Consider the following 26,362-nt stretch of genomic DNA (forward strand, 5'->3'; position numbering starts at 1 on the left):
AGACAAAAATATTAAATAATATTCCAGTCTACTTGTCAAAAACTCCCAAATTTTCAGAGATCTCAAGTTTTATATTGTGTATTGAAGAGTACAATTGCAAAAAGTAGATTATAAAACTTACATTTTTTATTCTTACAGTAGAGGTGATGCTCAGAGAAAAGCTGTTATAATCATTGTTTACTTCACTAAATTAGTTTAATGGTGGAGGGATTGATCCAATATGCCTAAAGGTTTGTGAAGAAATGTTATGCTCCCTTGTAAAAGTATTTTGTACTATTTTCAAAATAAAAAATACAGGATTTTATTTTGATAAATTTGTGGCTGCTTTATTTTGTAGTTATTTGGATACATGTAAAACTGAGGTAGGCTATTTTGTATTTTAAAAATACACTTCAGCTAAAAATTGTGATTAAAAATGTGTTTAAATCTCATAATTAAATAGTAAATGAGGTGCATAGCAGCAAAAAGATCCACTTTTTAAGAAAAAAGAACCACCCCTTTAACCTGGCTAGCTACGGGCCTGCCTTGCACACACTCACACACACACTACGGCCGATTTAGTTTATTCAATTCACCTAGATCGCATGTGTTTGGACTTGTGGGGGAAACCGGAGCACCCGGAGGAAACCCGCTCACGCGAACACGGGGAGAACATGCAAACATGCAAAATGCCAACAGATCAAGCTGGGGCTCGAACAAGCTACTTTTTTGCTGTGATTGTGCTACCTACTGCTCCACGGTGCTGCTCCAACCTCATTTGTTATTTTATTATTACATTATTTACAAGTTATGTTTATTATTATTATTATTATTATTATATTTATTTATTTTAAACAATGACAAAAACAAAACAAATCACGAAACGTTATTTATGCGAGAGTGTTCCCCTGACCCTTTGCTCTCCCCAGGGTGACCCTAGTTGTGTATCACAATTTTGGACATTCTTCTCTGGACTTTATCATGTGATCAGCGTCCAAGATCACGTGAGAGAGCGGCAGCGTCAGAGCACGGAAGTTGTCATAGAGAGCTAAAAAAAAAAAGCTGCAGAGAGACACCGCCACTGGTGCTGTAGCTTGAAAATAACTCTCTTCGCTCGCTAACACGCTACCGATTAGTATCTGTTTTCCCGGCTATACGCCTATAAACGCAGCAGAACAGGTCCCGGAGCTCCAGTACTGAACTCCAGCAGCGGGATGGAGTGGTTTGGAGGCGGCATGTGCCAGCCTGAACAGGACCGAAAGGAAAATATGCCCTGCACACACCCACACGAGGTACCCGAAAGTTCACGAGTGCTTTATTTACACTCTAATGCCTCCTGTTTGTGCTTTAAGTCCACACGAAGTCTGGACTTAATGTGTGTCTACGGGAATAAACTGCAGCTCAAGTGAAGGGAATTAACTAATAATGAGCTCCACAATTTAACAACTGATTGCTGCATTAAGAACGGCTAACATTTGTTTTTGCTTTGGACATTTTCTGAAATGATTAAGAAAGTTTTAAATAGCAAATGAGGTATCATTGTGTTCAATATGGTCCAGTTTGGTTGCATTTCTAGCTCAAAAACCTGAACATTGGATAAAATCAGGTGAATAAAGTCTTGTTTGGTTCTGTAAAACTATTTTTAGAGATGATTTATTAAGGTTGGTTTTATATTCACACATTCAGTCACTGAATGAATGTGCGAATATAAAACAAACTTTACCTCAATAAAGGATTTCGGGAATCTCTTTTTACCACATTTTTCAGAATATAATGGCAACAGCCAGAAGATGAACATACTTTTCTCTATTTTTGTACCTTTGCACATTATTGAACAATAATTATGTAAACATTAGTGCTGTCAAACGAAACGCTTTGTATTCAAATATGCTGTACTGTGTATATGCATGTGTATTAATAAAAACACCTACATAAATACAAAAATTAGCCAACATATTATTATTTTTCTAGATATTTTTTAATATATTGATCTATTTAAACATTTTCTCAAATACACAATAAAATGCTGGATTGTCTTAACCCATTAGGTTAAATAAAGACAAGTCCATCATTAGGTTGATGGTTTTCAATTAAATTTAAAATACTATTTTTTTACCCAACTGTCGTGTTTGTCTATATTTCACTTAATGGGTTAAACAATAAAGCATTTTTTAGGTTAAACGATCCAGTGTATTTCTAGAATGTAGATGCATGTGTATTTGTTTATATGCACAATAAATAGCACACACACGCACATATTATGTGAATATATAGTTTTGTTTTAGTGGTGATTAATCATTATTAATTGTTTAATAGCACTAACAACCCTCTGTAAAATAATTCCAGAATATATATATATATATATATATATATATATATATATATATATATATATATATATATATATATATATATATATAAATAAATAAAACTGTGAAGTCCACAGTATTTTATTACTGCTGGTAATGTATGAATCAGTGCAGGAGCATAAAAAGCTAACCTGCAAATATATATCGTAAGCTTGGATGTTTTCTTTACCATTAGATTAAAGAAAATGAAAAGCCAAAATCTATAGTGTCTTGCCTTAAACTTGAATCAGTGTGCAAATGTACTGTTAAGATGATGCTGCAGTAATACCTGACTGCAGGATGAGTAAGAGAAAGACTCAAAGGTCAGCAAGACAGCATCGCATTTAATGGTGGCCACATTGTTGTTTGTCAAGCTCACACACCGTGTACTGTAGATGTGTTCGTATATCTGGCCATCATTAAGTGGTATTATGTGGATCTTTTATCTGAGATCATGAGACTGTGTTCGTTGTCTCCTGCTGACCGGTTTGTTCTGACAGCTGAGGATAATGACAGTTATTATTAGATTCTTGGAATATACATCTGTATTGTGGTAATTGTGTCATTTTTCTGTGTAGTAATTGTTTTTGCTTTTTTTTTTTTAGAAAGTCAGCAAATGCGCAATCTTCATATTGCAGTCTTAAATGTGTACTACAGTGACTGAGAGAGCTCGAACACGCTGCATGTTTAGAAATGTGTATAAAAACAGTAACAAACTGAAAAAAAACACCTGGGGTCCGTTCTTCGTACGTGGATTACTCAGTTAGCTGAGACTAATCTGATTCGCGAACTCGTTTGAAGAACCAAATTAGCGAGAGATCAGTTATCAAGATTAAAAGATCCGGGATCTGCCAAATAATCTTAGATCATTTAAGCGAGGTACGAAGAACAGACCCCTGGGGTCCGTTCTTCGTACCTCGCTTAAATGATCCAAGATAATTTGGCAGATCCTGGATCTTTTAATCTTGATAACTGATCTTCAAACAAGTTCGCGAATCAGATTAGAATGTCTGGATAAACTGAGATCGCTGCGTGTGTTGTGAAGGACAGGGGTCAGTTCTTCGTACGTGGATTACTCAGTTAGCTGGATTTGGATATTGACGATTTGACATGATCCAGGATCGTTTCGTTCTTCAAAGCTGATCCAAGAGTTGTTGTCATGGCAACAGTTCTGCTAGGTCAAACCTGATCGGAAGCAGGTTCAATTCATATAAACAGGATTAGATCGGCTCAGTTCAAGCAAAGATAATACAGAAAGTATGTTCCGAATTCTGATATTTTCTTACAGTAGTAGTTATATACACTTGGGAAAATGGTACATATTTTTTAACTATATATATAAAGTTAAAGTCATTAATAAAATAAATAAAGTTATACATATTAATAAAACGTATGCAATCTGCACCCTCGAAATGAACAAAGACTGCCACCTGGTGGTGCAAAGAGAAAACTTATTGATATGAACTTTTTAGATCGCTTTAGTACAAACTGTGTATAATAGAAATGCACAATATGTGACTTTTTTAAAGCAATAATACATTTATGCAGTCATAAACATGTTTTGATAGTTTATATGCCAGTGATTTGATGCTTCACTAGTTGCAGACACCTTGCTTTTGTAAACAACCAGTTATTCTTTACACCGATTAAAAAACGGATACTATTATAAAGAAAATATTTTCTAAATGTAGAACTAAATACATTGATTTGCATTGAAATGCATGATGAATACTCTTGTCTTGACAAATGAAAGTGTAAAGCCTGCAGCTCACAACAAATGTGGAAAGTTCTTGCGTGTCTTATTTAACAAACCGGTTACTGCTAATTTGATGTAATTTTGCTCACATGGACTAATCTAAGCAATGCAGCGATTGGCTGACGGCACAGCAGCGTAATGACATCATCTGATTAATATTAAATTATCCATGTGAGCAAAATTACATCAAATTAGCAGGAAACGGTTTGCTAAATATGACACGCAATAACCTTCCACATTTGTTGTGAGCTGCAGGCTTTGCACTTTCATGTGTCAAGAGTATTTATCATGTATTTAGTTCTACATTTAGAAAAGATTTTCTTTATTATAGGTTTTTTAATCGCTGTATGGAATAACTGGATGTTTACAAAATCACTTTTGATAAAGGTGTCTGCAACTTTTGTGAAGCATAATCACTGGCATATTAACTGTCAAAACATGTTTATGACTGCATTAATGTATTATTTCTTTTTTTTAAAAGTCACATATTCTGCATTATTTTTATTATACACAAATTGTACTAAAGCAATCTAAAAAGTACATATCAATAAGTTTTCTCTTTGCACCACCAGGTGGCAGTCTTTGTACTTTCATTTCGGGGGTGCAGATTGCATAAGTTTTATTAATATATAACTTTATTTATCTTATTAATAACTTTATATATACAGTTAAAAATATTTACTGTTTTCCCAATTGTATATAACTACTACTGTAAGAAAATATCAGAATTCGGTACATGCTTTCTCTATTATCTTTGTTGAACTGAGCCGATCTAATCCTGTTTATATGAATTGAACCTGCTTCAGATCAGGTTTGAGCTAGCAGAACTGTTGCTATGACAACAACTCTCGGATCAGCTTCGAAGAACAAAACGATCAGCTACTCTGAGTAATCCACGTACGAAGAACAGACCCCTGAAATGTTGAACAAAATGTTTATACTTATACCAAAATGTTATCATATATCAAACTGACAAAAAAAATTGTCTAATGTTTTTGATGTAACCTTTTTATTTGTTTTACATCTAAATTGATCTTGCTGTAAAATAGCCTTAAATTGCTTATGTGGCAATAAATAAGAAAACAAATAAAATGTCTTCATCAATTTGATAACACGCATGGATGCAAATACCACATACCACTATGTAAATTTAACAGGGGACCCCTAAATTTGATAAACCTGGTTGCTTTTTCCCATTTAGTTTTCTGGTTAAATGTTTTTTGCAACAGTTTTCAACCATACTTGCAAGTGAGAGTATAAAAATCAGCCCTTTTATTAGAGTTATTCTTGGAATTATTCATATAAACTCTATTAAATCCAAGAATTGTTAATCCTGCCGTTTCTAAATGCTCTTAGGTTGCATATATTTCAAGTAAAAAACTGTAATATTGTTAAATATTATGTTAATGTAAAATAACCTTTATATTACAATGATTTAAATAGCCCCTATTATGCATTAAAAGGTCATATTTTGGTTTTGGGGGTTTCCAACAACAGTCTGATATCCATGCAAGGTCAAAAAACACTTTCAATGTCTTCTAATATGCATTTATTTTTACCTAATTATCCCAACGACTCCCATACGATTCGTTCAGCTATTCATATGTTTCCAAACCCCTCCTTAGGGCGATGCTAATTTACGCTGATTGGTCCGATGACCCAGTCTGTTGTGATCGGTCGACTGCGTTCAGAGCGAGACAGAGAGAAATGCCAACCATGGCTTATCAACAATATTGAAGAAGTCAGAGTGCATAGTGTATGTGTGAGCCCAATGCAGGAGTGCATCCAAGCAAACTAGCAGTTATACTTATAGAGCATGTTGCTCTAAGTATAAAAAGTGACACACATTTAGTATTAATTTACAGTAGCAGAACCTGAACTATTTTGAAAATTTACCATCGCATGTGTGTTGGAACAGCTGACGGTGGCCGTAGCAACAACAAACGGCAGAGAATCGCGAGCTCGCATACGCATTTTCATCCATAAATAAAGCGACCCGCGTTTTGTTTTCAACTTGGTTATAGACGCGATATGAGAATATAAAGAGTTAACCAGGTAAAGTATAAGTGGTTACAAGTAACACAACACAAATAAATACATAATTTGCAAGCTAGAGCAAACAAGGAAGCAACCATTTTAATCGCACTTACTTACACTTGTGAAATGGAGGAAGAAACTGATCCATGATCTGTCAGAGCTTGACAGGAACTTCACAGTACACAAAGTCCCATATCGCTTTACTGATCCTTCCTTTAACAAATGGCTGATGAATCCCACGTTGTAAGCGTGTAGATTGCTGAAGCACTTGTCAGAAAATTGAGCACAAGGCTGGGCTATAATGCTAAGGTATTTTTGCAAAATAAACTTCAACCACTGTCTCTTCACGGCCTCTTCTTTGGGTAGGGAAACTAGCACTAACTTTCCCTCACACTTCAGAGCACAGCGTCTATGGGACTTGATTCAACCGGGATCTGCTACGGTGTTTGTTTTCCTCTTTTTCTTACTACAGTGTTTGTGGGTCGGACCGGGGATTGCAATTTTCCCGGGTCTGCACATGCAACAAATGGGCAGGGCTTGAGCTCTGTATTGTCATAACGCTGAGTCACCAACACGGCTAAAGACTCGTTACCGCAGCGATTCATCCGAACCACTATGAGTCGACTCTTTAGTAGATGAATCAATAGTTTTACACGGTGCACTTTCAGATTTAAGCCTTAGCTGAATATTTCACTTCACTTTGCACACTGCATGGAAGGTCATTTTCAAAACCCATAATAGGGTATCTTTGAAGTATATTTTTACTCTTATGGTTAGTGTAAAAAGCAAATATAATGTTTGTTGAAAGAATCTTTAAAAAAAATATACTTTTACCAAACAAGCATTGTTTGTTCTTAAAAGAAGTCTAATTGATACGTCTAATAGACGTCTAAACATAGACGGATTTGTTAAAACAAGGCTAAATTTGAGCTGTGAAAATCTAATAGATATCTAAAGTCTGTCTAAGAGAAGTTAAAAGTAGGGCCTGCAGGCCAAAGTTGGCCCATGGTAACCTTTGATTTGACCCTCATCCTATGTGAGTATGTAATTTAACGTAGCATTTTTTTTTCTACAAAAAAGCAAACTAAAAATAAATATTTCATTTAAATTCTGTAAATTAATCAGTTTTAAAAAATATAAATACTGTCACTCAACAGATAGAGGACAATGCAGAAGTTGGCAAATCAAGGCAAAAAGCAGGTGCAGCTTGACTCGTGTAACTATTCTCCTATAAATTGGATTGTGTTTCTTTTTAACAGTAAGTTCATTATAAAATTTTAAAAATATTTACTCCATTAGATATTTTAAAAACAATGTTTTCTAGTCATTTTTAAATATTAAAAAAGTTAGCAATTCACTAATAGTAACTTTAATGAAGTTTGGCATATTTACCTTCGACCCACTTTCTCAATCAAGTCTGGTTATTGGCCCTTTGTATGAAAAAGTTTGGGCACTCCTGGTCCAATGTGTTTGACTAGTCTAGTTTTAGGCTATTCCGAGATATCTGTTTGATTTTTACTGACAGCCCAAATTTAGCCATGTTTTAGCCAAGCCGTCTGTTTAAATGTCTATTAGACGTCTGTTAAACATTTAGATTGATATTGATTTAAAATGTGTTTTTAAACTAACTACATTGCTTTAGATTAACCAATTACATGATGTAATCTAGATTATGTAATCAGATTACAAAGTGTGGTTCTTGTAAATGCATCATATTTTGTTTTCAAATGTTTTTCATTATATTTGCAATTACTTTTTTTCTCTGTAGACTATTGCGTTACTTTTACTCCAAATTATTCATGCAATGGCCATAAATGATTCATCATTCATAGATTGTTTTTTTTCCTAATCATTATTTTCCCCCATTTTAAAAATCTTTTTATTATATTATCAGAATTATTATTTGAAAATTATATTGTGTTATGACCATACAGTTTAGCATTGACTATTTGCAGTACAGAACACGCCTGTAAGTGTGATGTAAATTCATTTGAGCTTCATCTTTCTAAATTCCAGGACAAAATAACATAGACAAATTAGGTCTAAAGCACTCTAGAATTGATTCCTAAATAAGTAATCCAAATTACATTCAGTTACTTTCATCATAAAACAGATAATAGACAGTTCTAACGACTAAATTCCTTACCAAAGCAGTATTTTTCTGAGCATATATGATACTGTGATTTAGTCTCTCTCTGTGTGTGTGTGTTGTGTGACAGGCAAGTGCGGAGAGCATGGCGTCTCTGTGTCAGCGGCAGCAGCACTGTGTGAAGGCCTCCATCGCATCAGAGTGGCAGCTGGCAGAAGCGCAGGATCAGCTCTGCGGTCTGGAGCTCCACAGCTCCGAGTCTGTGGAGCAGGAGAGAGCCCGAGCACTGGCCTCCTCCACTGAACTCTCGCACACTGAACACCAGTGGAGGCTCAAAGAGAGGATGCTGGGCACGCTGTGTCCTGAAGCCAACCGGGATGTGTTTGACAAGGTAGCTAAACTCTAGAAAGTCATCCAGAGAGTTGATGATGTCATCATAATTACTGCATTGCTAGTACAGGCCACTATGGCTGCAGACAAGGAAAACATACAAAAACCTACAGTTGAAGTTAAAATTATTAGTCCTCCTGTTCAGTTTTCTTCTGTTTTGTCAGGTTTCACTGTGTTTTTTGCTCTTAAATTTAGAACTTTTTTTTTTAAAGCTACCTTTTTATTTGTTATAGGTGTAAACAGGCCTTAAGTCTTAGCGTGTTGATTTTCTGATATCCTTTTATTTTTCTTTTAGAGTATCATAAACATTACACAGTCTTGGCCAAATGAATCTGATCCAGATAAAAGCTTAAACTTCGTCCAGCGCAATGAAGAGCTCCTGAAACATTTTGGTACGCGATCTAAATTGTGGTAAATGTTTTTTAATGAGTATTGTTCATCGTAGAGCAGGTTGTCATCTCTCTCTCTCTTCTGATTGGACAGGTATGCTGGGAAGGTGGGATGACAGTCAGCGCTTTCTAGCAGAATATCATCACCTCATCTGTGAAGAAACAGCCAATTACCTGATCCTGTGGTGCTTCCGGCTACAGGCAGAGAAGGTGACTGCTTTCTCTTCAAAATACATACACACACTTCTGATTATTTCAGCTTTTTTGAAGTTTGTATTATCTAGGTCTTGGAGATTTAGGCAGTTATTACATTTAAAATGTTCAAAGCAGTCAGTATCTATAATCATCACAATAAATGTACTTTGCTCCTTACCAATGAAAACAAATGGTTTACTGTTCATTTAAATTACTCTTTCGCTGTCGAACATGACAAACACACACTAGATTAACATTTTACAAGTCTGAGGTACATTTTATTAACTTTGTATTGCGTTTTTCTGCCCTTTTCATTTAAAGGGCCGGTTCATTCAAAATGGAAACTTCTGTCATCCTTTACTTACCCTTCACTTCTTCCAAACCTGTTTGAGTTTCTTTCTTCTTTCTTCACAAATGAAGATATATTGAAGTAGGTTGGTAAAAATCAATGGCTGTTTTCCATAGTATTGTTTGTTCCTGTCAATGGCTGTTTTTTTCCCCCAAAACATTCTTCAGAATATCTTGTTTTGTGTTCAACAGAAGAAAGAAATTCATAAATGTTTACAACTACTTGAGTGCTAGTAGATGGTGAGGAAATTGTTTATTTTTGAATTAACCTTTCTTTAAAATCTCTTTAACAGAAAAAATATGTGTTCCAGGATGTTCTGACAAGTGATATCAAACATAAAACAGGTTTTTGTTCCCGACTTCGAGAATGCAATGTCAATTTATGCAGATGTAAATGTATGGTTTATAAAACAGCAACTATAAAAATTGTGTTTAAACATTCAGAGCCCTGTCATACATCCGGCACAATAAGGCGTAAGACATGTTTCTATGACGTGTTGCTATTATCAGATCATAATTTTCCCATTTTCTGCCACGTTGTTTAAATGGCAAATGCTCAAAATAAGTCTAAAGTCTAGTGCAGAGCACGTTAGTTGTGCGCCTCGCTTACACATTGCTTAATACACACAGGATGTACAGCAATACACAAATATCTTTACAAATGAAAAAGAATTAAAGGAATAAAATATTACTAAAATGTATTACTTTCTACATAAAAATAAAAACCACTGCTTTAATGCCTTCATCTCGGGAGGCTTTTTCAGTTTACTCTTGACAATTTGCTTTTGCATAATGTTATTATTATTGGTAGTATTATTTATTATATGCATATTTATATGTGTTTTATTAAAAACAAGCTTGGATTTGTCCACCTGTCAGGTTTTGGACCATATGAGGCACAACATGTGTTGGATAGAACTCAGTTGTTTGACCACATTTCGTTATTATTGTTCATTTATTCATTTGCTGGAAATTAAAACTGGATTTAGAAATAGTTTTAAAACAAATCTTTGCGCTCAACAGATGAAATTAATTATGTAGGCTAATGGATGTCTTTGCGTACAACACGTTTCTTTATCCACGAAAGAGATTGAAAGTGAAAGTAAAGAATGAGAAGGCTCATTTTTTCATTCTCGTGCTGCAGATGGTCACTGTTCAGTTTTTCCACTTACAAAGTCCACCATGTAAATAGCAAATGCGTTATGGCGTGATGCAAATGAATCTTGAAGGGAATGGGAGATGGCCCCCTATTGGTTTATTCTCAAAACATGCCTATAACTCATTAAAATAATAAGCACAACCCTGTTAGACCGTGTGCTGCAGTGCAAAGTGATTTTTTTTGTCCTTAAAATAGCAACGATGGATTGTCCTAATATAACCTGATATATTTTAGGTTATAATTATAGGTAAAATATACAGCATGTAATTATGTATACAATAAGTTTCCATTAATGTTAATTATCACACGGCTTTCTGGAATCCTTAATTCTGATTGGTCAGTCACGACATTCCAAGGCATGTTATTCCCAGATAAGAACCACTGAAACCAATTACACAGTCTCATCCGGGATGTATAAATCATGTTGACCAAAAGTGAATATATTTATACACATTTAAAGGGCACCTAGGTTACCCCCTTTTCCAGATGTAATATAAATCTATTGTGTCTCCAGAATGTTTCTGTAAAGTTTCAGTTCAACACACATCAGATCTTTTATATTATACCTTTCAGAAGTTTCTATTTTATTGCTCTAACCATCAGGTAGCGTTTTTTTGTGAACTGTGCCTTTAAGGCTAGTCTTTCACGCCCACTGTTTCCACGTGTCTGTCAGCGTGCCTAAAGGCTGATTTAAACTTCTGCGTCAAGCGCATGCGTATGCTACGGCGCAGCCTAGGCGTTAACGCATAGCCCTACGCTGTGGCCGTTGGCATCGCTGACGCGCACCTCTCAAAAAATGAAACTAGACTTTGCGACAACGCGTAGCGCATGATGTTAGGAAGCACTTTCGGAAGTGTTATTGCAGACCAACAGAAACAGCGCGCAGAAGTATAAATGCACAGCTACGTGAGTTGCATGCGTCGATCACTTGACACAGAAGTATAAACCAGCCTTTAATCTTCTCCCTCGGCTGCTTCAGACAACAGACAGACATGAAGGAAGCAGATCTCATGTAACGTTTGTGAGAAATGCTACATTTAGAACTTTACTAAAGAGTATTTGAGTTAAATCGCTATAATTCATTACACACATGCACTGTTCTAAAACACTTTAAACTTTTAAAATTTGCTCTTGATCGCATTTGATGATGATCGATGATCATAGCAAACTGAACAGATCTTTATTGCCGGTTGCTTTGCACACATCATGTCTAGTTGATATAAGCATTACTACAGAGACATGTTAATATGCAGCTGTCAATCAATTTGGTGGGCAGTTCTGTCAAGCACTTCTGTCAAGTTGCGGTCGGTCTCAAAACTGCTTCAGTTGGTCCACCATTTTTATGTTGATAAATTGGAAAAAAATATATATATATCACCCCAATATTACGGTACATACACTATACCTACGCATATGTCTGTCCAAACAGCTTGAAAAGTAGATTTTTCACCATAGGTGCCCTTTAATACATTTAGCTGTCACCACATTGACTGTTTGGCGCCATCTTGTGACTGAATAAAATAAAGGTTAGTGTAGGCTACATTTGTCAGCTTTACGGTTAATAAAAGTATGAATACATTATTACAATATGAATCAATGTTTTTTGTCTGCTTGTTTAGTGACAGAAAGCCATGTAACAAGCAAGTTAAAGTACATCTAGGCAGTTGTTTTTTGCAGAATAAAGCCCCTCAGTCTTATACAACTGACTCAGTCACAAGATGTCAACTGACTCAGTCATACTACTAACTTAATCAAAGAATTGTTCTGTGGAGCAGGCTGCAATTGCAAGAAATATTCATATGTAAACAAAACTAATCTCGCAATTAACTGTCCATGTGGTGCAAACAAACATTGCTTAGTTCCCATTTGAAGCATAAACATTGTATCAATGTTTATCGAATACTCCGTTTCATTTTGTCAAGGCAACATTTTTGATGATAATTGTTATCATTTTATAACCCAGCTATGTACTATACTACTGTAAATAACTTTATACCTGCTTGACTAGCTACTGATGCTTTGTTTTTTACTTTCTTTTGCAGAAAGAGGCCTTAATGGAGCAGGTTGCTCATCAGGCTGTGGTCATGCAGTTTATTCTAGAAATGGCTCGTAACACTCAGCAGGACCCTCGAGGCTGTTTCCGTCACTTCTTTCAGAAAGCCAAAGTGAGATTCACATCTGCAGTCCACTGCAGTGCTGCAGAAAACACTTTCAGTTTCTGCTGGCCTTTTCTTTTCACAATACATTACACGCATCTCTTACTGTACATGAGGGATTTAGCCCATGCATAAGTGTATTACTCCTTGAAAGTTTTAAATAATTATTATATGATTGAATTGTATAACGTAGGGCTGGGCAATATGGCAAAATGCAATCTCGAAAATTATTTTCCACACTGACTGATAACGATAAACAGGTGAAGTCAGAATTATTAGCCCCCCCCCCCCTGTTTATTTTTTTCCCCATTTTCTGTTTAAAGGAGATTTTTCATCACATTTCTAAACATAATAGTTTCAATAACTCATTTCTAATAACTGATTTATTTTGTCTTTGCCATCATAACAGTAAATAATATTTTACTAGATCTTTTTCAATACACTTCTATACAGCTTAAAGTGATAATTAAAGGCTTAACTGGGTTAATTAGGTTAACTAGGCAAGTTACGGTAATTAGGCAAGTTATAGTCTACAGAACAAACCATCGACATACAATCTAAAAAATATATAGCTTAAAGTGGCTAATAATTTTGACCTTAAAATAGTTTGAAAAAAATTAACTGCTTTTATTCTAGCCAAAATAAAAGAAAATACTTTCTCTAGAAAAAAAATATTATCAGACATACTGTGAAAATTTTACTGCTCTGTTTAAAATTCAAAGGGGCGCTTACAATTCTGACTTCAATTGTATTTATTTCGATATAAGTTGTTAGTGCTTCCAGATTTAAAAGAGTACCCCAACAATGACTGAAGCCACAAAAATTAAGAGGGTCCATTAAATGTCATAACATATTTTAAAAGTCATATATTATTATTGTATTTTTATATAATAAAATTCAGTACATCTCTAATATCAACACACTTAGATTCTCATCGTTGCACATTTCTGCTCTTAGATCAATATACAGTACGAAAATTCCAGAGTTTATCTTTGTTATTGACCTCAATTTTATTGCGATACTACATAATATCGGCGCTATGGTTTCGTGATAATAATACCATTTCTTAAACACTATTGATAGTTGGTCTGAAATAATAAATCAATAAATAGTTAAACTAGCATAAATTGTTAATATTACAACTATTATCACAAATGGTGAAATAGGTATTTAAGTATTGTTATTTTCTTGAGATTTTTTTTAATTGGGTTATATTTTATTTATATAACTATATTTTCATATATTTATGAAATTTTAAAAGCTTATTTGATATGTTAGGATTTTTTTAGTGTTTGTATAGTGATGTTTTTTTATTTTCTTCTTGGATCTGTTGCAACGTAATTTCTTTCTTTACAATTTTATTAAGATGTTTTGAATGAAAAAAATAAAGGAAACTGAAACTGTGAATTCTTTTAATATATATATATATATATATATATATATATATATATATATATATATATATATATATATATATATATATATATATATATATATAAGATGCTATCACACATTACTGCAATTTAATATAACTTTTATGTTTAAATATATTTTAAAAAGTTATTTGTTTGTGATTCAAAGCTAAAATTATGATTTGAAGTTTGCGCTGCCACATAATCCTTCAGAAATTATTCAAATCAAATTGTTTTTTTTCCGTGTTCATTAAACATTGTTCATCATTTCATATCACAAAGAATTCAGTTTCACAAAAATATGGAGACTTTTGTGAGATAATTTCACTTTTCTGCTATTTAAAAGTAACAATAACAATAAATGTTACCTTTGAAATGTAGTGTATACCTTTCCACAAAAATATATAGCAGGACAGCAATTTTCAACACTGATAACAAGTGTTTTTTGAACAGAAAATCCGCATATTAAAACAGTTTCTGGAGGATAATGTGACTGAAATATTTTGGTGGTTTTCCTTACTATCAAGTTATAACTTAATACATTTATTCAAATAATTGTTGCAATTATAATATTTTTTTCACATAAGAACTATTTATTTACAGAAATGTAGACTTGCTAAACATAAACTTTTTTCAGTAATATTAAATGATAATTATTTCAATATGTCAGCTCTACACATTTTATGTTTTTAAATATTTACGTGTTTATATTGCATTTAAGGATCTTGATCTATTCTCTGTTATGTTTGGTGAAATCTAAAATCGAATCATTTGTTAGAAAGTCTAAAGCGGTGTATTATATAAAAACATTATTTCGCTTAGATTTAAATACCAAATGAAATGCTAGAGCAGCTTATTATTGTTTTCTTTTTTGTACTTTAAAATGTATTAATGATATATCATTTCAAATGGCTAAAAATATCAATAAGTCACATCATTACACGTTGACATCAAAATCAGAGCAGAGAGCAATGTCTTATAATGCAATTCAAAAACATCCCAAACGGTGTATTCTAGTGAATCTGAGTCAGTGGGAGTTATGCAATAATGTCAGTGACCACTAGAGTGAGACGTGAATAATGATGACATAACAGACAACAGACACCCAAAGGCCGGCATACAGAGCAATATGGAGAAATATGGTGTTCATATTTGCCCCGAGTGGTTTCTAATCGTGCTTTGCTCTTATTTTAGGCCGGACAGGAGGGCTATTTGGACGTGTTTCACACAGAACTCCAAGCCTTTAAGGACAGAGTTAAAGAGTACACTATGAAATCAACAGGAGAAACGCCAAAGGATACAGTTCACCAAAATACACCGCCAGCCTGTTGTCTCGACCCCAAGGAGGTGTTTGAGTCTTTGCCACAGGTAGGAAGGATACTAACCGTCTCTATTTATATTTCGTATTATTCTCTGAGGTAAACTTTTTGTTTTATCAAGATTTTTACATTAAAAAAAATCAAGTAAAGGGCTATTTTCTGTACTGGTTTATGCCCCTGATCGGAACATGCCATTTGAATAGTGGATTATGGACTGGTGCAACAGTTTAAAACATTTTTCATTGCTTTGCTTCTAAAATTTGATCACAAAGATGGAAAAATGGCTTGTGTCCACTTATAAACTTCTACAAGTACATTTAACACTACATAGCCTCCATAGATTGATACATCATTAATTTTAGGTAAAAATCATCTCTGACAAACGTAGATAATGTCTAGATTATTTTGGCATTCTAAGGATTATCTAATCAGAATTTCCAGTGGTGTGAGGTATGTTGTGTGTGACTAAAATGGATAGTTTAACCAAAAATGAATATTATGTTTTTAATTACAATCCTCTAAGACCTTTGTTCATCTTCAGATTACAAATTAAAACATTTCTGATGATATCTCTGACCCCTTTGTAGTCAACAATGGTCATGTTCATGAGCACCTTGAACTAATGTTTACCCCGGATGTCTATGTGTGACTTCTGTTTAAAAACTTCTGTTTTTTTAACAAAGCAATTAAAATGTTGCATTTACAGGAGCTGAAAACGTGCATCCAGATGCAAGACATGCAGATTCTTCAGAATGTGCTGAGCAGCATGAACCCACAGGTAACGCAGATGTAAAGCAGATCATCCAGCATTCACATTCATTTATGTAAGAATTCTCATGTATCACTAGCTTTTTTTTTTATAGCCAATGTGTTAAACGGCGAATAAGTGAACTTTTAAAAAGAGACCTTCCCCGACCTCCAAGTTTGTTTTTAAAAGCCTTTAGTGGGGCTAAACAATATATTGTTTAAGCATCAATATCTCAATGTTTGTATCTGCAATAGTCACATTGCGGAATTTGATTATTTATTAAAGATTCAAATATAAAGATATTATTATTTTATAATTATTTATACCATTTTATTTTACTTTTTTTGCTTTTACTTATTTTGTTTGCTCCAACACTAATCAAACACACCTGAATATGCCAATTAATGTCTTCATGATGACTAGAAATCTTTAAGCAGGTGTGTTTAATTAGAGTTGGAGCTTAACTGTGCAGGACACCGGCCCTCCAGGACCGAGTTTGCTCACCCCTGCTGATTTCTACATGAAAGACAGGGGCGATTCGTACAGAACTTTCAATTTTTCCAATGTAAACGCACGCTTGATGAACAGGGCTCGAAATTAACTTTTTACTTGGTAGCACCGGTGCTCCCAACTTCAAATATTTAGGAGCACCAAAATAAATTTAGGAGCACCAGAAAAAATTTAGGAGCACCCACCAAAAATGAATGAGCACCGCTGCAAATTGCTTTTTAAGGGATTTATTGTATTTTAAAACAACATCAATAGGACTGACAAAAACCAGAAACAGCTATCTAACTAATGCTGCGAAGACATTGATATTTGTGTGCAATAATTCCAAAATGAATGTCTAATAATTAGGCTATAGAATATTTGTGATGATAAAAAATGACAATAATAGTAACAATGAATTACATTTCTCATTATGATGCTGCCTTGAATGTGCATGACTGTAGGTTATCTGCTTATAAAAAGTCTGTTACTCTATGAAAAATAATTGTATAGTTTGCATCAAACAAAAATGAAGCATTGCAGTAAGAAATATTTATTTTGTACGGCTGTTTTTATATGCATGTCAATTTAATAAATAATATTTCTGCTACAAAACAAACAAAAGATTATAATAAATCATTCAATTCAATGATGAAAGCTGCAAAGCAGTCATCAGTAAATAAATAAAAATAATATACACCTAAAAAAAGAATAGACAAAAGAAAGTAAGTTAAGTCTCACTTCTATCACTCTTTAAAAGTTTTGGTTTCAGTTTGTGTCAATTTAAAGGTTCAGTCTGAGATGATCTTCATTTTTCGGTGTTAGTGGAAAAGCTGGCGAGTCAGCCGACCCAATTTATGAGCAGGCAGCGCAAGATTCTTGCGGTGACCACCGGCGCAATACCGCTCTTTGTTATGAGCCGCAGATTCAGTGTAAACTTAGTAGAGGCGAGCTTCTTTGGCGATGATATGGACAGTATTAGATTTGACTTTTAGCGGACATTTGCGCTGAACACGCAGTGAATGCGACGCATCGAGATTCGGGCGCCTTCTCCAAGAAGCGCGTACTCGATTGATCTCAGCTGGCGGATCATTATTCACCACGTGACGTGTCATGATCGCTCTCATCTGCACCTCAACTTTAGGTGGGGTTTGCAAACCTGTGTGCTTTAAGTTTTTACTCTTCAGCCGTTTGCATTTCCCCGTGGTCATAAAAGCTCCTTCCCTGTCATCTGACAGCAGAATACCGTGAGTGATTGACAGCTAATATGAACCAATATAGCGGCAGGGAAGAGCGATTCAGCACGTTTTTACAAAAAATCAAAACGGGTCGCACTACAACCATTATCTGCAGTCGCACTAATGCGCCCAAATATATTATGAGGTCGCATAGATTAATTTTCGGGCGCATATGCGACCAAAATGGTCGCAATTTCGAGCCCTGATGAATGTTTGAGACCATTATGCTCACCTTTTTTGAAGCGCTGCAAACTTTTTAGATGCTGTATCAAGTTAAAAGAACTTCAACTTTTCCAGAGCTGCTCATCACTGTGAGTTCCACAGAAGTGGACCAGTCAAAAGTACTCAGAGGCTGGATACATTTTTGCAAGTTTGTGTTTACAGGCGCTTTATCTGAATACCTTTGTGCTGCAGTTTTTTTTTTAACAATTCCAAGTGGATGCTTTTGTGCACACATAAAACAAAAGTGACTTTATTCAATGGTTTCTTCTTAGTGTCAATATATTGCGCACGTTCATGAGATCGATGAACGCAGTCTCTGGAGTTTGATCGACATGAAGGAGAGTAATTAATAACAGAATCTTAATTTTTGCCTGAAATAACCCTTTCTGTTGCTGTTTCTTTTCTTGGAATTACACTACATATATTTACATATAAACCTTACCCAAACAGTATTTCCAACTTTTTACATCTAATCAAGGAATAAATCGCATTTAGACGACGCTAGAACAATATTGATTAGTGCAAGTTTTGTGATTGGACGGCTTGGTAGTGGTGACGAGAGCCACGAGCCTATTGGACCAATTGTTTAAAAGTGTCGAGTCCCAGATGGAGCTCCAGATGGAAACTTAAGTTTTGTGTTTACCTTTAGATTAATGTTGTTGCGCATCTGCCAGTTCCCGCCTCTTAATAAGCGAGTTTAGCTACTTGAACATTTAATGTACAAGTGATGATCATGTGACACTGATGAAGGCAGTTGTTTGCAGAAACGTGTGGGTGCTTTTTAAGGAATAGCCATGCAAATAAAAGCATTTTAATATTTGTTCCACATTTTTCGAGTGCCTTGGATTGATTTTTGCTGTTTATTCTGATGAATCATTACACAAAGAGCACCGGCACATTATTTAAGCTATTCCTGAGCAATTTTTGTTTTGATTTTAAAACAACAGGGTCTTCTGCATTTTCAGTTTTTGCTAGTCGAAGATGGAGTAGTAGGGACACAAGGCTGAACCATGCCATAAAGGCGTCTGACTCTCTTTTCTTTGCTACATGCGCATGAATGTAAATTTTGTTGGCTGCAGTTCACTTAATGGCCACCAGCGCTAATAACAAGATTCTCAATGTAGTCATTACCAATTTTGATTCAAGTTATGTGTCATGGCATCGATATTTGTTGCTTACCAATTATTTTGCTCCTACAGCAACCATCACATTATGTCAGAAAATAAATAGGTTATGAAATGCCATTTTGGTCATTTGAATGATTAATAACGGAGTACCGACTACTGCAAAGCTCAGTAAATCATATTGCATGGTCCATTTATAAACTCTTCACCTGTATATTTTTCATCTCAAAGGCAAACTCCATTAAACTGCAAATGCAGTAATGTCACTAGCAAAATAACCTACAGTATCCATGCTCATTTTTCTCATGTCTCTTTTGTAAATGTTGACAGCAGATTTTTCTACCATCCAAATTGGAGATTTCAAAATACTGGCACAAGCTGTCAGTAAGTCTGGTTCTAGCTTTATCAAATGTGCAGCATAGTCAAACACTGTGGCTTCAGGGTCAGCTCGAGGTTAAGATCATTCTTTATGTTTATGGAATGGGAAAGAGTGAGTTAACTTCCTCTAGCACTTTCACTTGTCGCCACAGAAATCAAATGCACTGAACCTGACACACACACACACACAAACACACACACACAGTCAATGAGAGCCAAAGGGCACAGGAAGAATTGCATAACGTCTTTAATCTGATGAGCGCTGCATTCATGCTGACCTTAAATCCCTCCTCTGTCCTGCAGATTGTACCGCTGAGATTAAAGAGAGTTCAAGTTCATTCATATATTCAAATCATATCATATACTCGCGCTCATTTTGTTCCAGACCTATAACAAAAGTTTTTTTTCTGTGGTTCACACTGCTCTTTATATAATCAAAGTAAATGCTTATTTTTAAAATTACAAGAAAAACACAACAATAGTAGTGCCATACAGCTGTTTGTTTTACATTTTCTCGAAAGACATGAAAACCTAAATACAGCAAGTTTGCATTAAAAGAATTCAAATATTTGTAGATTTCATGTCAAATAAATATGACCATACAAATGCGCCAGTCCTTGCCTTTTGTAATACAAGTGTAGTGTACACCGCAAAATGGACCATGATGAACTGATGCAACAGTGTGGTGACTTTACGAGCACGATTCAGCACAGTTGTCTAACCATGCCTACAATACTGGTCTAGTTAGTTAGTTAACTTATCCCCTTAGGGAAATTTCATTTGCAGCATACACTCACAAAGACTTCTGACATTTCACATTTGGCATTTATACAAATAAATAAATCATTTAAAAACTTAAAGTAGCATGGTACCCCTACTCTAAATAAAAATCTAGTCTACTGGCCATCAACTGCTACTGAGAGAGGAGGCATTTTAAAAACGTAATTGCTTGAGGTATACTTGTGTCCTATTTCTTACATATCTGTGAACAATATCAAAGACCTGATGCTAACAATTTGAAGGTGTTGGATATAGGATGCATCTCATGATTGACAATTATGCTATACTCTTTCTTTGTATACACTATCAATGCTCTTTTTCATTTTATTCCCAACAACTTACTTGTTACCACCTTCCCCCCTGACCCTCACTTGGCCTCAGATGCATTTCCATACCAATATTTCCATTTCCATACCAATGTTGCAATACTTTCAATAAAAGCACTTTAAAACATGATCAACATTAAAAGACATTTAAAAGTTTCTTTAAAGGTACATTCTCTGTTGAAGCTTTTTTACTTGTACAGTCAGTCTATACTTCCCACTTAAGTCTATTGTCCAACACCACACCCAATTATTTATTATTTAATACTAATTGAATTTGCTTCCCAATAATGGATGTTAGGCTAAGAGCAGTTTGTAATCGTGCAGCACTCTGTCAGGCTCTAGTGAGAATACAACTAGAACTGTACCCGAACCGTCCATTTTGGCCCAATAAAGTAAAAGTGGCAAAATAATCCTAGTTCTCAGAGATATACAAAAACTAAAAACATTGTGTTATGCAGGTCTGTCCAGTAGGTGGCGATTAGGGATAGTATCATTAAGGTTTTAATGGGATTACTACTTTTATCGATACCACTTATCAGTTCGGTACTTTACCATTTTTTTTATTGGTTTTTTTTTGTCGTTTTTTTTTTTAATAAGAAGTAAAAATAAACTAATTTAACAGAATTATCAACTTTATTATTAGATTTTTAATGTAAAATAAAATTAAACATAATTGTAAAATAATTTTTTTTTTCCTGTAAAAGAATGTACAATGGTTTGAAGGAAAATGACCATTCATCTGGAGAAAAATCAACATGTTTGCCTTTTCTGGCAGGAGTCAGGCTCTTTCTTGGTTTATTGTGCTCCCTGCAGTTGAAAATATCCTCTTTTGAGTTGCTAAATGCAGTTAAATGAGATAATGTTTATGTCTTTTCATTAACGCATTCAGATAAATGAGTTAACAGTGTTTTGGGAGGTAATTGTGTTTTTACTACAGTTTTGGGGCAATTTGCAATGTAAAAACAAGCTGTGTTTTTTAGAATTTCTTAAGCATAGTTTATTAATAGACTATTCATAGGCTATATTGTAAATACAGCTGACGTGAAAGCATTTCTAATGTTTAAGATTTATTTAGGCTACTGCAGAAAAAAATACTGTTTTCATTATAACCGAATGTGTGTGTTTATTTAACTATTATTATTATTATTATTATTATACTAATTTAGGTGATTGACTGCTGACATAACAATGTGGATAATGTAACGTTATCATTAGTATCTAGGCAGTTAAACACTTTTCATTGCAGTTAATGCACTTTAGAAAGATATATTCACTTAGACAGACTGCTTGCGTTTTCGCTTATATAAGAAAACAACTTGTTACGTTTGTTGCAATGGGTATTGTCGCTGTCCACTCGAGAAATACAACTCGTTTAGTTCACTTCGCAAGCTTACAAGCTGTGTGAGCGCGAGCTGCGAAGCTGTGTCGCGAGCTACGTGTGTGTGCTTAGCGCGAACCTTCGCTGAGTGCGCACACACATCCAAGAAACTGTGAAGGCTTTTGTACTTGACACACTCGCTGGAAACATGAGCATTTCTCATGTGAGATTGCCAACTGTGCAGACGATAATTAAATATCACAAATTAGAAAAGTTTGTTTGGGTAAAGTATGCTACTGTAAGTAATGTTTATTCAGCAATAATTCTCCAGTACCGATAGCAGAACTGTTAACATCAGAGCTCATCGATACTTCTGTCTTTTATAATGTAGCACCTATAAAGTACAGAGATTCAGTACACATCCCTAATGGCGATGTTACTTTGTAAAGAAGCTCAATGTATATGCACTCACAGGTTGCCATAGTCCAACATTGTTGATTATAAGAAGTAAAACCAATATAAACATAAAAGCTTGTAGTTTGTCACTTCCCCCTTACTGGATCAACGGTTTTATTCACATCACCCCATACTTCAGTTTCTCATCAAATCGTGACATGCCTCGCTCACGTCCTTTCAAGACGCTTTACAAAGGGGAGGAGCTACACTATGTCCCACCCTCACTTTGTGTTTCATTTCAAAGCATTTCACGGGACTTGTGCTAAACACATTGTTTACACCAATATTTTCTTTAGTAGTTTACACTGAGGCAGAACAAGTATAGATTTAAAAAACCTAAAATTTGAATCCCTTTTTCAATATTGGCATTTTTAGATACCAGTATGTAATTGCTGTGTAAGCAAATAGATCATTCTTTTTTTCTGTTGTTTGTTTCCTCCTTGAAACAAGTGTAAATACACCACAAGTGAATAGAAGAGACTCTTTTCAAAAGCAAAAAAAAAAAAAAAAAATATATATATATATATATATATATATATATATATATATATATATATATATATATATATTAGGGGTGTAACGATATTAAAACCGAACCGAAATATCGCGATACACCATCCACGATACGTATTGCGAAACTCTCGTGGCGTACCGCGGTACTCTCACGCCCCCTGCGGCCCATTGTTGAGGTTGACGTCACTTGTCTCTAACTAATTGAACCAATTTAAACACATCTTTATTATAATATTTGATTAAATTGTTTTTGTAATGATGAGAATTTGTTCTAAATATTATATTCTAAAGTTAGTATTTTAGTGCATGTTATGTCATGTGACTTGAGTAAGCATCACACTCGTTACTACTGGACGCAGGATGGCTGCTTCACATAGTACTGAGATCGCAGATCCCCCAGACACATTTAAGTCATCTGTGTGGAAACATTTTGGTTTTCCAGTTGGGTACAGGAATAGAATTCGTGTTGTAGACAAAGCGCACGCCTGTCTGTCTTAACTGTTTCACGAAACTTACTTGGAAGGAATAACATTTAAAAAGTGGGGTAATTTCATAATGTGAGGGTGTAAGCAACAGAACTGCCAACAAAAGTGATTTATTGTACAAAAGTAAAACCAGAATAATGCCCAAATATACAAAAAAAGAGAAACATTTACACTAATAAAAATAATATAATGAAGTAACAAATTCAAACAAAAGTATCAAACAAAAATTAGTTAAACTCGAGCAAGGGGGTGATAGTGAAGACAAACAAAAGAAATAAATTTAATAAAACAATTCTAACTCATGAATAACCCCTCTTACCTCGCTAAAACTGATGAAAAGAAAAAAAAAGGTCTTCAGCGCCGTGCGCCGCATTCTTCCATATACTGAATAAAATAAACAAAGATGACCTTCACCTCTTACCTGATGTCTTTAACAATACATTTTCTACGTGTTTGCAAAATGGAAATCGTATGACATTTTCCCTATCCACCTTACACTAAGACTGAACTTGAGGAGAGGCAGCTATATTGTCGGGAAGGAGCGGAGCTAAAAATTAATATACAAATCAATTGATATAAAAATGTACAAACCTCACAAAATTTCTTAAAGTGGGCAAAAGTAATGCAAAATAATTTTACCCAAACGAAAGTTAAACAAAAATCATACGAAAATCATAATCATGTCAGAAAAATACACGAAAAACGAGATCAAAGGAAAAAGCGCTCTCTCTCCCGCTCTTGCTGACATGCTTTTCACCTTCCCGCGCTGTGTCGCCAAATGATGATAGATCGGTCTCCTGACCAATCAGCTGTCAAAAAGGCGGACCTACAGAAATGACAGGCATCAGCTGTCGTGAAGGCGGACCTACAGTACATAAATGACCGGCATAGAGGGAGCGGGAGAGAGAGAGTGAGAGATCGGGAGGCAAACATACAGCCGGCTACAACCCTAACATTAGTTTCAAACACAACCGCAATGTATTTTACTGGTGAATATGTCATGAAAAAACACTTTACAAACACAGTATATGTACATTTTTCATTAATTTAAACGGAAACCTATCTATCTAAATGAAACCATATAATTAAAAATGAGCGTCTGTGTCAGCACAGAGATCAAGCCTCTCATCGGAGAATGTGGATATTATGGTGTTTTTGAAGAAGATCTTTCACTAGTTTACACTGCAGTTATTTATTTAATTTTAGTTTACTTAGTTAAGATGGCTGCACTAAAGAGAATAGTTTTTTTTTCTGACTAGTCTATATTGGAGGTATTTATTTAATTCGAATTGTTTACTCGGGTATCCTGACTGTACTAAAAATGTGATGACAAAGTTAATAAAGAAAAAGTTAAGATGTTCTTGTTATTAAGTGAATTGTCCCTTAGCAATGCTGTTAACATGACATCAACCCTAACCCCACAGCAAACAGAAACCGAACCGTACCGAACCGAACCGTGGCTCCAAAACCGTGAACCGAACCGAATCGTGCCTTTTGTGTATCGTTACACCCCTAATATATATATATATATATATATATATATATATATATATATATATATATATATATATATATATATATATATATATATAGTTTTGCTGAAGGAAAAACAGTTAAGGAAATATTTTAGCAGTTTTTTTATGAGAATTCTAAACTAGGTTTTGGTCACTGTCACTTTCATTCAATGTAAAAGAGCAGCTATGACATTCTTTAAAGTGTCTTATGTTCAACGCATTAAACAGTTTCATTCAGGTTTGGATTACATACAGTAAATGATTAAAAAAAAGTGTTCTCAAATTTATGGTTGAAACAGTATTTTGATCCTCATACTGATCTCTGTGCCACAAGCCTCTTTGGCTGTTATGTATTAACATTTTTCTCATCCCCCAAAGGTGGCAGAATATCATGTGAAGCGTTGCTTGGAGGCAGGACTTTGGACAAATATACCACGAACATCCAAAGACGAGAGTTCAGAAGTGGACGAATGGAAAATGATGGAAACCTAACAGTGAAAAAACACTCAAGACTTTCAATCCATCATCTAACTTTAATAGGAAAGAGGCTTTGAGTCAAGGGACAAGAAGAACAAGGGCTGTGCTCAAAGACTTGTGTTTGGTATCCGTGCCTGATCGTGTGCTGCACTTTATATTTGTTTAAAAGAGAAAGTATTTTAAGGAAACTGTACTTATATTTTTGTGCATATTTTGTTACATTTTGGTTCGGTTGCTGATTGGTTTTATGCAGTTCGAAAGAAAACTAGGAAAGTGGTACGAGTAGACCTTATTGTTTTGTTTTTTTCAAGTAGGTTTTAACCAGTGACATTTAAGAGGACGTTTCTTTTTGGTTTGAATGTTTCGTATCTACACTTCTGGATTGTAATATTCTAGGTCCACCGAACATTCAACTTTAGCTGCTATCTGGGAATTGTTTCATGTGTCATCTGTGTATGGACGCAGCAGATAACAGGCTTTCCTGCTGATAGAGAAACCACACAAAGGCAAGGCAGGACCACCCACTTTGCTATCTGTTTGCTACTAGTACAAACTCGGTTTGCAATGAGAATGGAAATAGCATTTGCCATGAAAATCAAACAATTTAAAGTGATGTGCATTCACTTCTTCGGAATAGGTTGTTATGTTTAAAGTCATAAGTGACAAATGCTGAATAGTTAAGAAAAATTACAAATGAAAAGTATATTCTGTCATTAT

At 34.7% G+C, this 26,362-nt stretch overlaps 1 protein-coding gene across 2 annotated transcripts; it reads left to right on the top strand.

Moving 5' to 3' along the window:
* The first annotated feature begins 1,009 nt into the window (after positions 1-1,009).
* On the top strand, positions 1,010-25,932 carry cdc37l1 (cell division cycle 37-like 1). Of its 2 annotated transcripts, NM_001109826.2 has the most exons (8): positions 1,046-1,271; positions 8,340-8,600; positions 8,895-8,991; positions 9,083-9,198; positions 12,733-12,855; positions 15,453-15,626; positions 16,284-16,355; positions 25,547-25,932. In NM_001109826.2, the coding sequence occupies exons 1-8, from the start codon at positions 1,194-1,196 to the stop codon at positions 25,658-25,660; spliced, it is 1,035 nt and encodes a 344-aa protein (NP_001103296.2). In that variant the 5' UTR covers positions 1,046-1,193; the 3' UTR covers positions 25,661-25,932. The 2 variants fall into 2 exon arrangements, 1 of the variants encoding a protein (NP_001103296.2); XR_012385965.1 differs by lacking the exons at positions 15,453-15,626; positions 16,284-16,355; positions 25,547-25,932 and adding an exon at positions 14,125-14,224 and having other exon boundaries at positions 1,010-1,271; positions 12,733-14,012.
* The last annotated feature ends 430 nt before the right edge of the window (positions 25,933-26,362 follow it).

Source organism: Danio rerio, chromosome 10 (assembly GCF_049306965.1).
Source record: "Danio rerio strain Tuebingen ecotype United States chromosome 10, GRCz12tu, whole genome shotgun sequence".
Classification (NCBI taxonomy): domain Eukaryota; kingdom Metazoa; phylum Chordata; class Actinopteri; order Cypriniformes; family Danionidae; genus Danio; species Danio rerio.

Bases quoted from the DNA above. Each gene is read 5' to 3' on its own strand.
- cdc37l1 (NM_001109826.2), top strand. From the start codon at position 1,194: ATGGAGTGGTTTGGAGGCGGCATGTGCCAGCCTGAACAGGACCGAAAG. The intron at 1,272-8,339 runs GTACCCGAAAGT...GTTGTGTGACAG, and splicing joins CCTGCACACACCCACACGAG to GCAAGTGCGGAGAGCATGGC. The intron at 8,601-8,894 runs GTAGCTAAACTC...TTTTTCTTTTAG, and splicing joins ACCGGGATGTGTTTGACAAG to AGTATCATAAACATTACACA.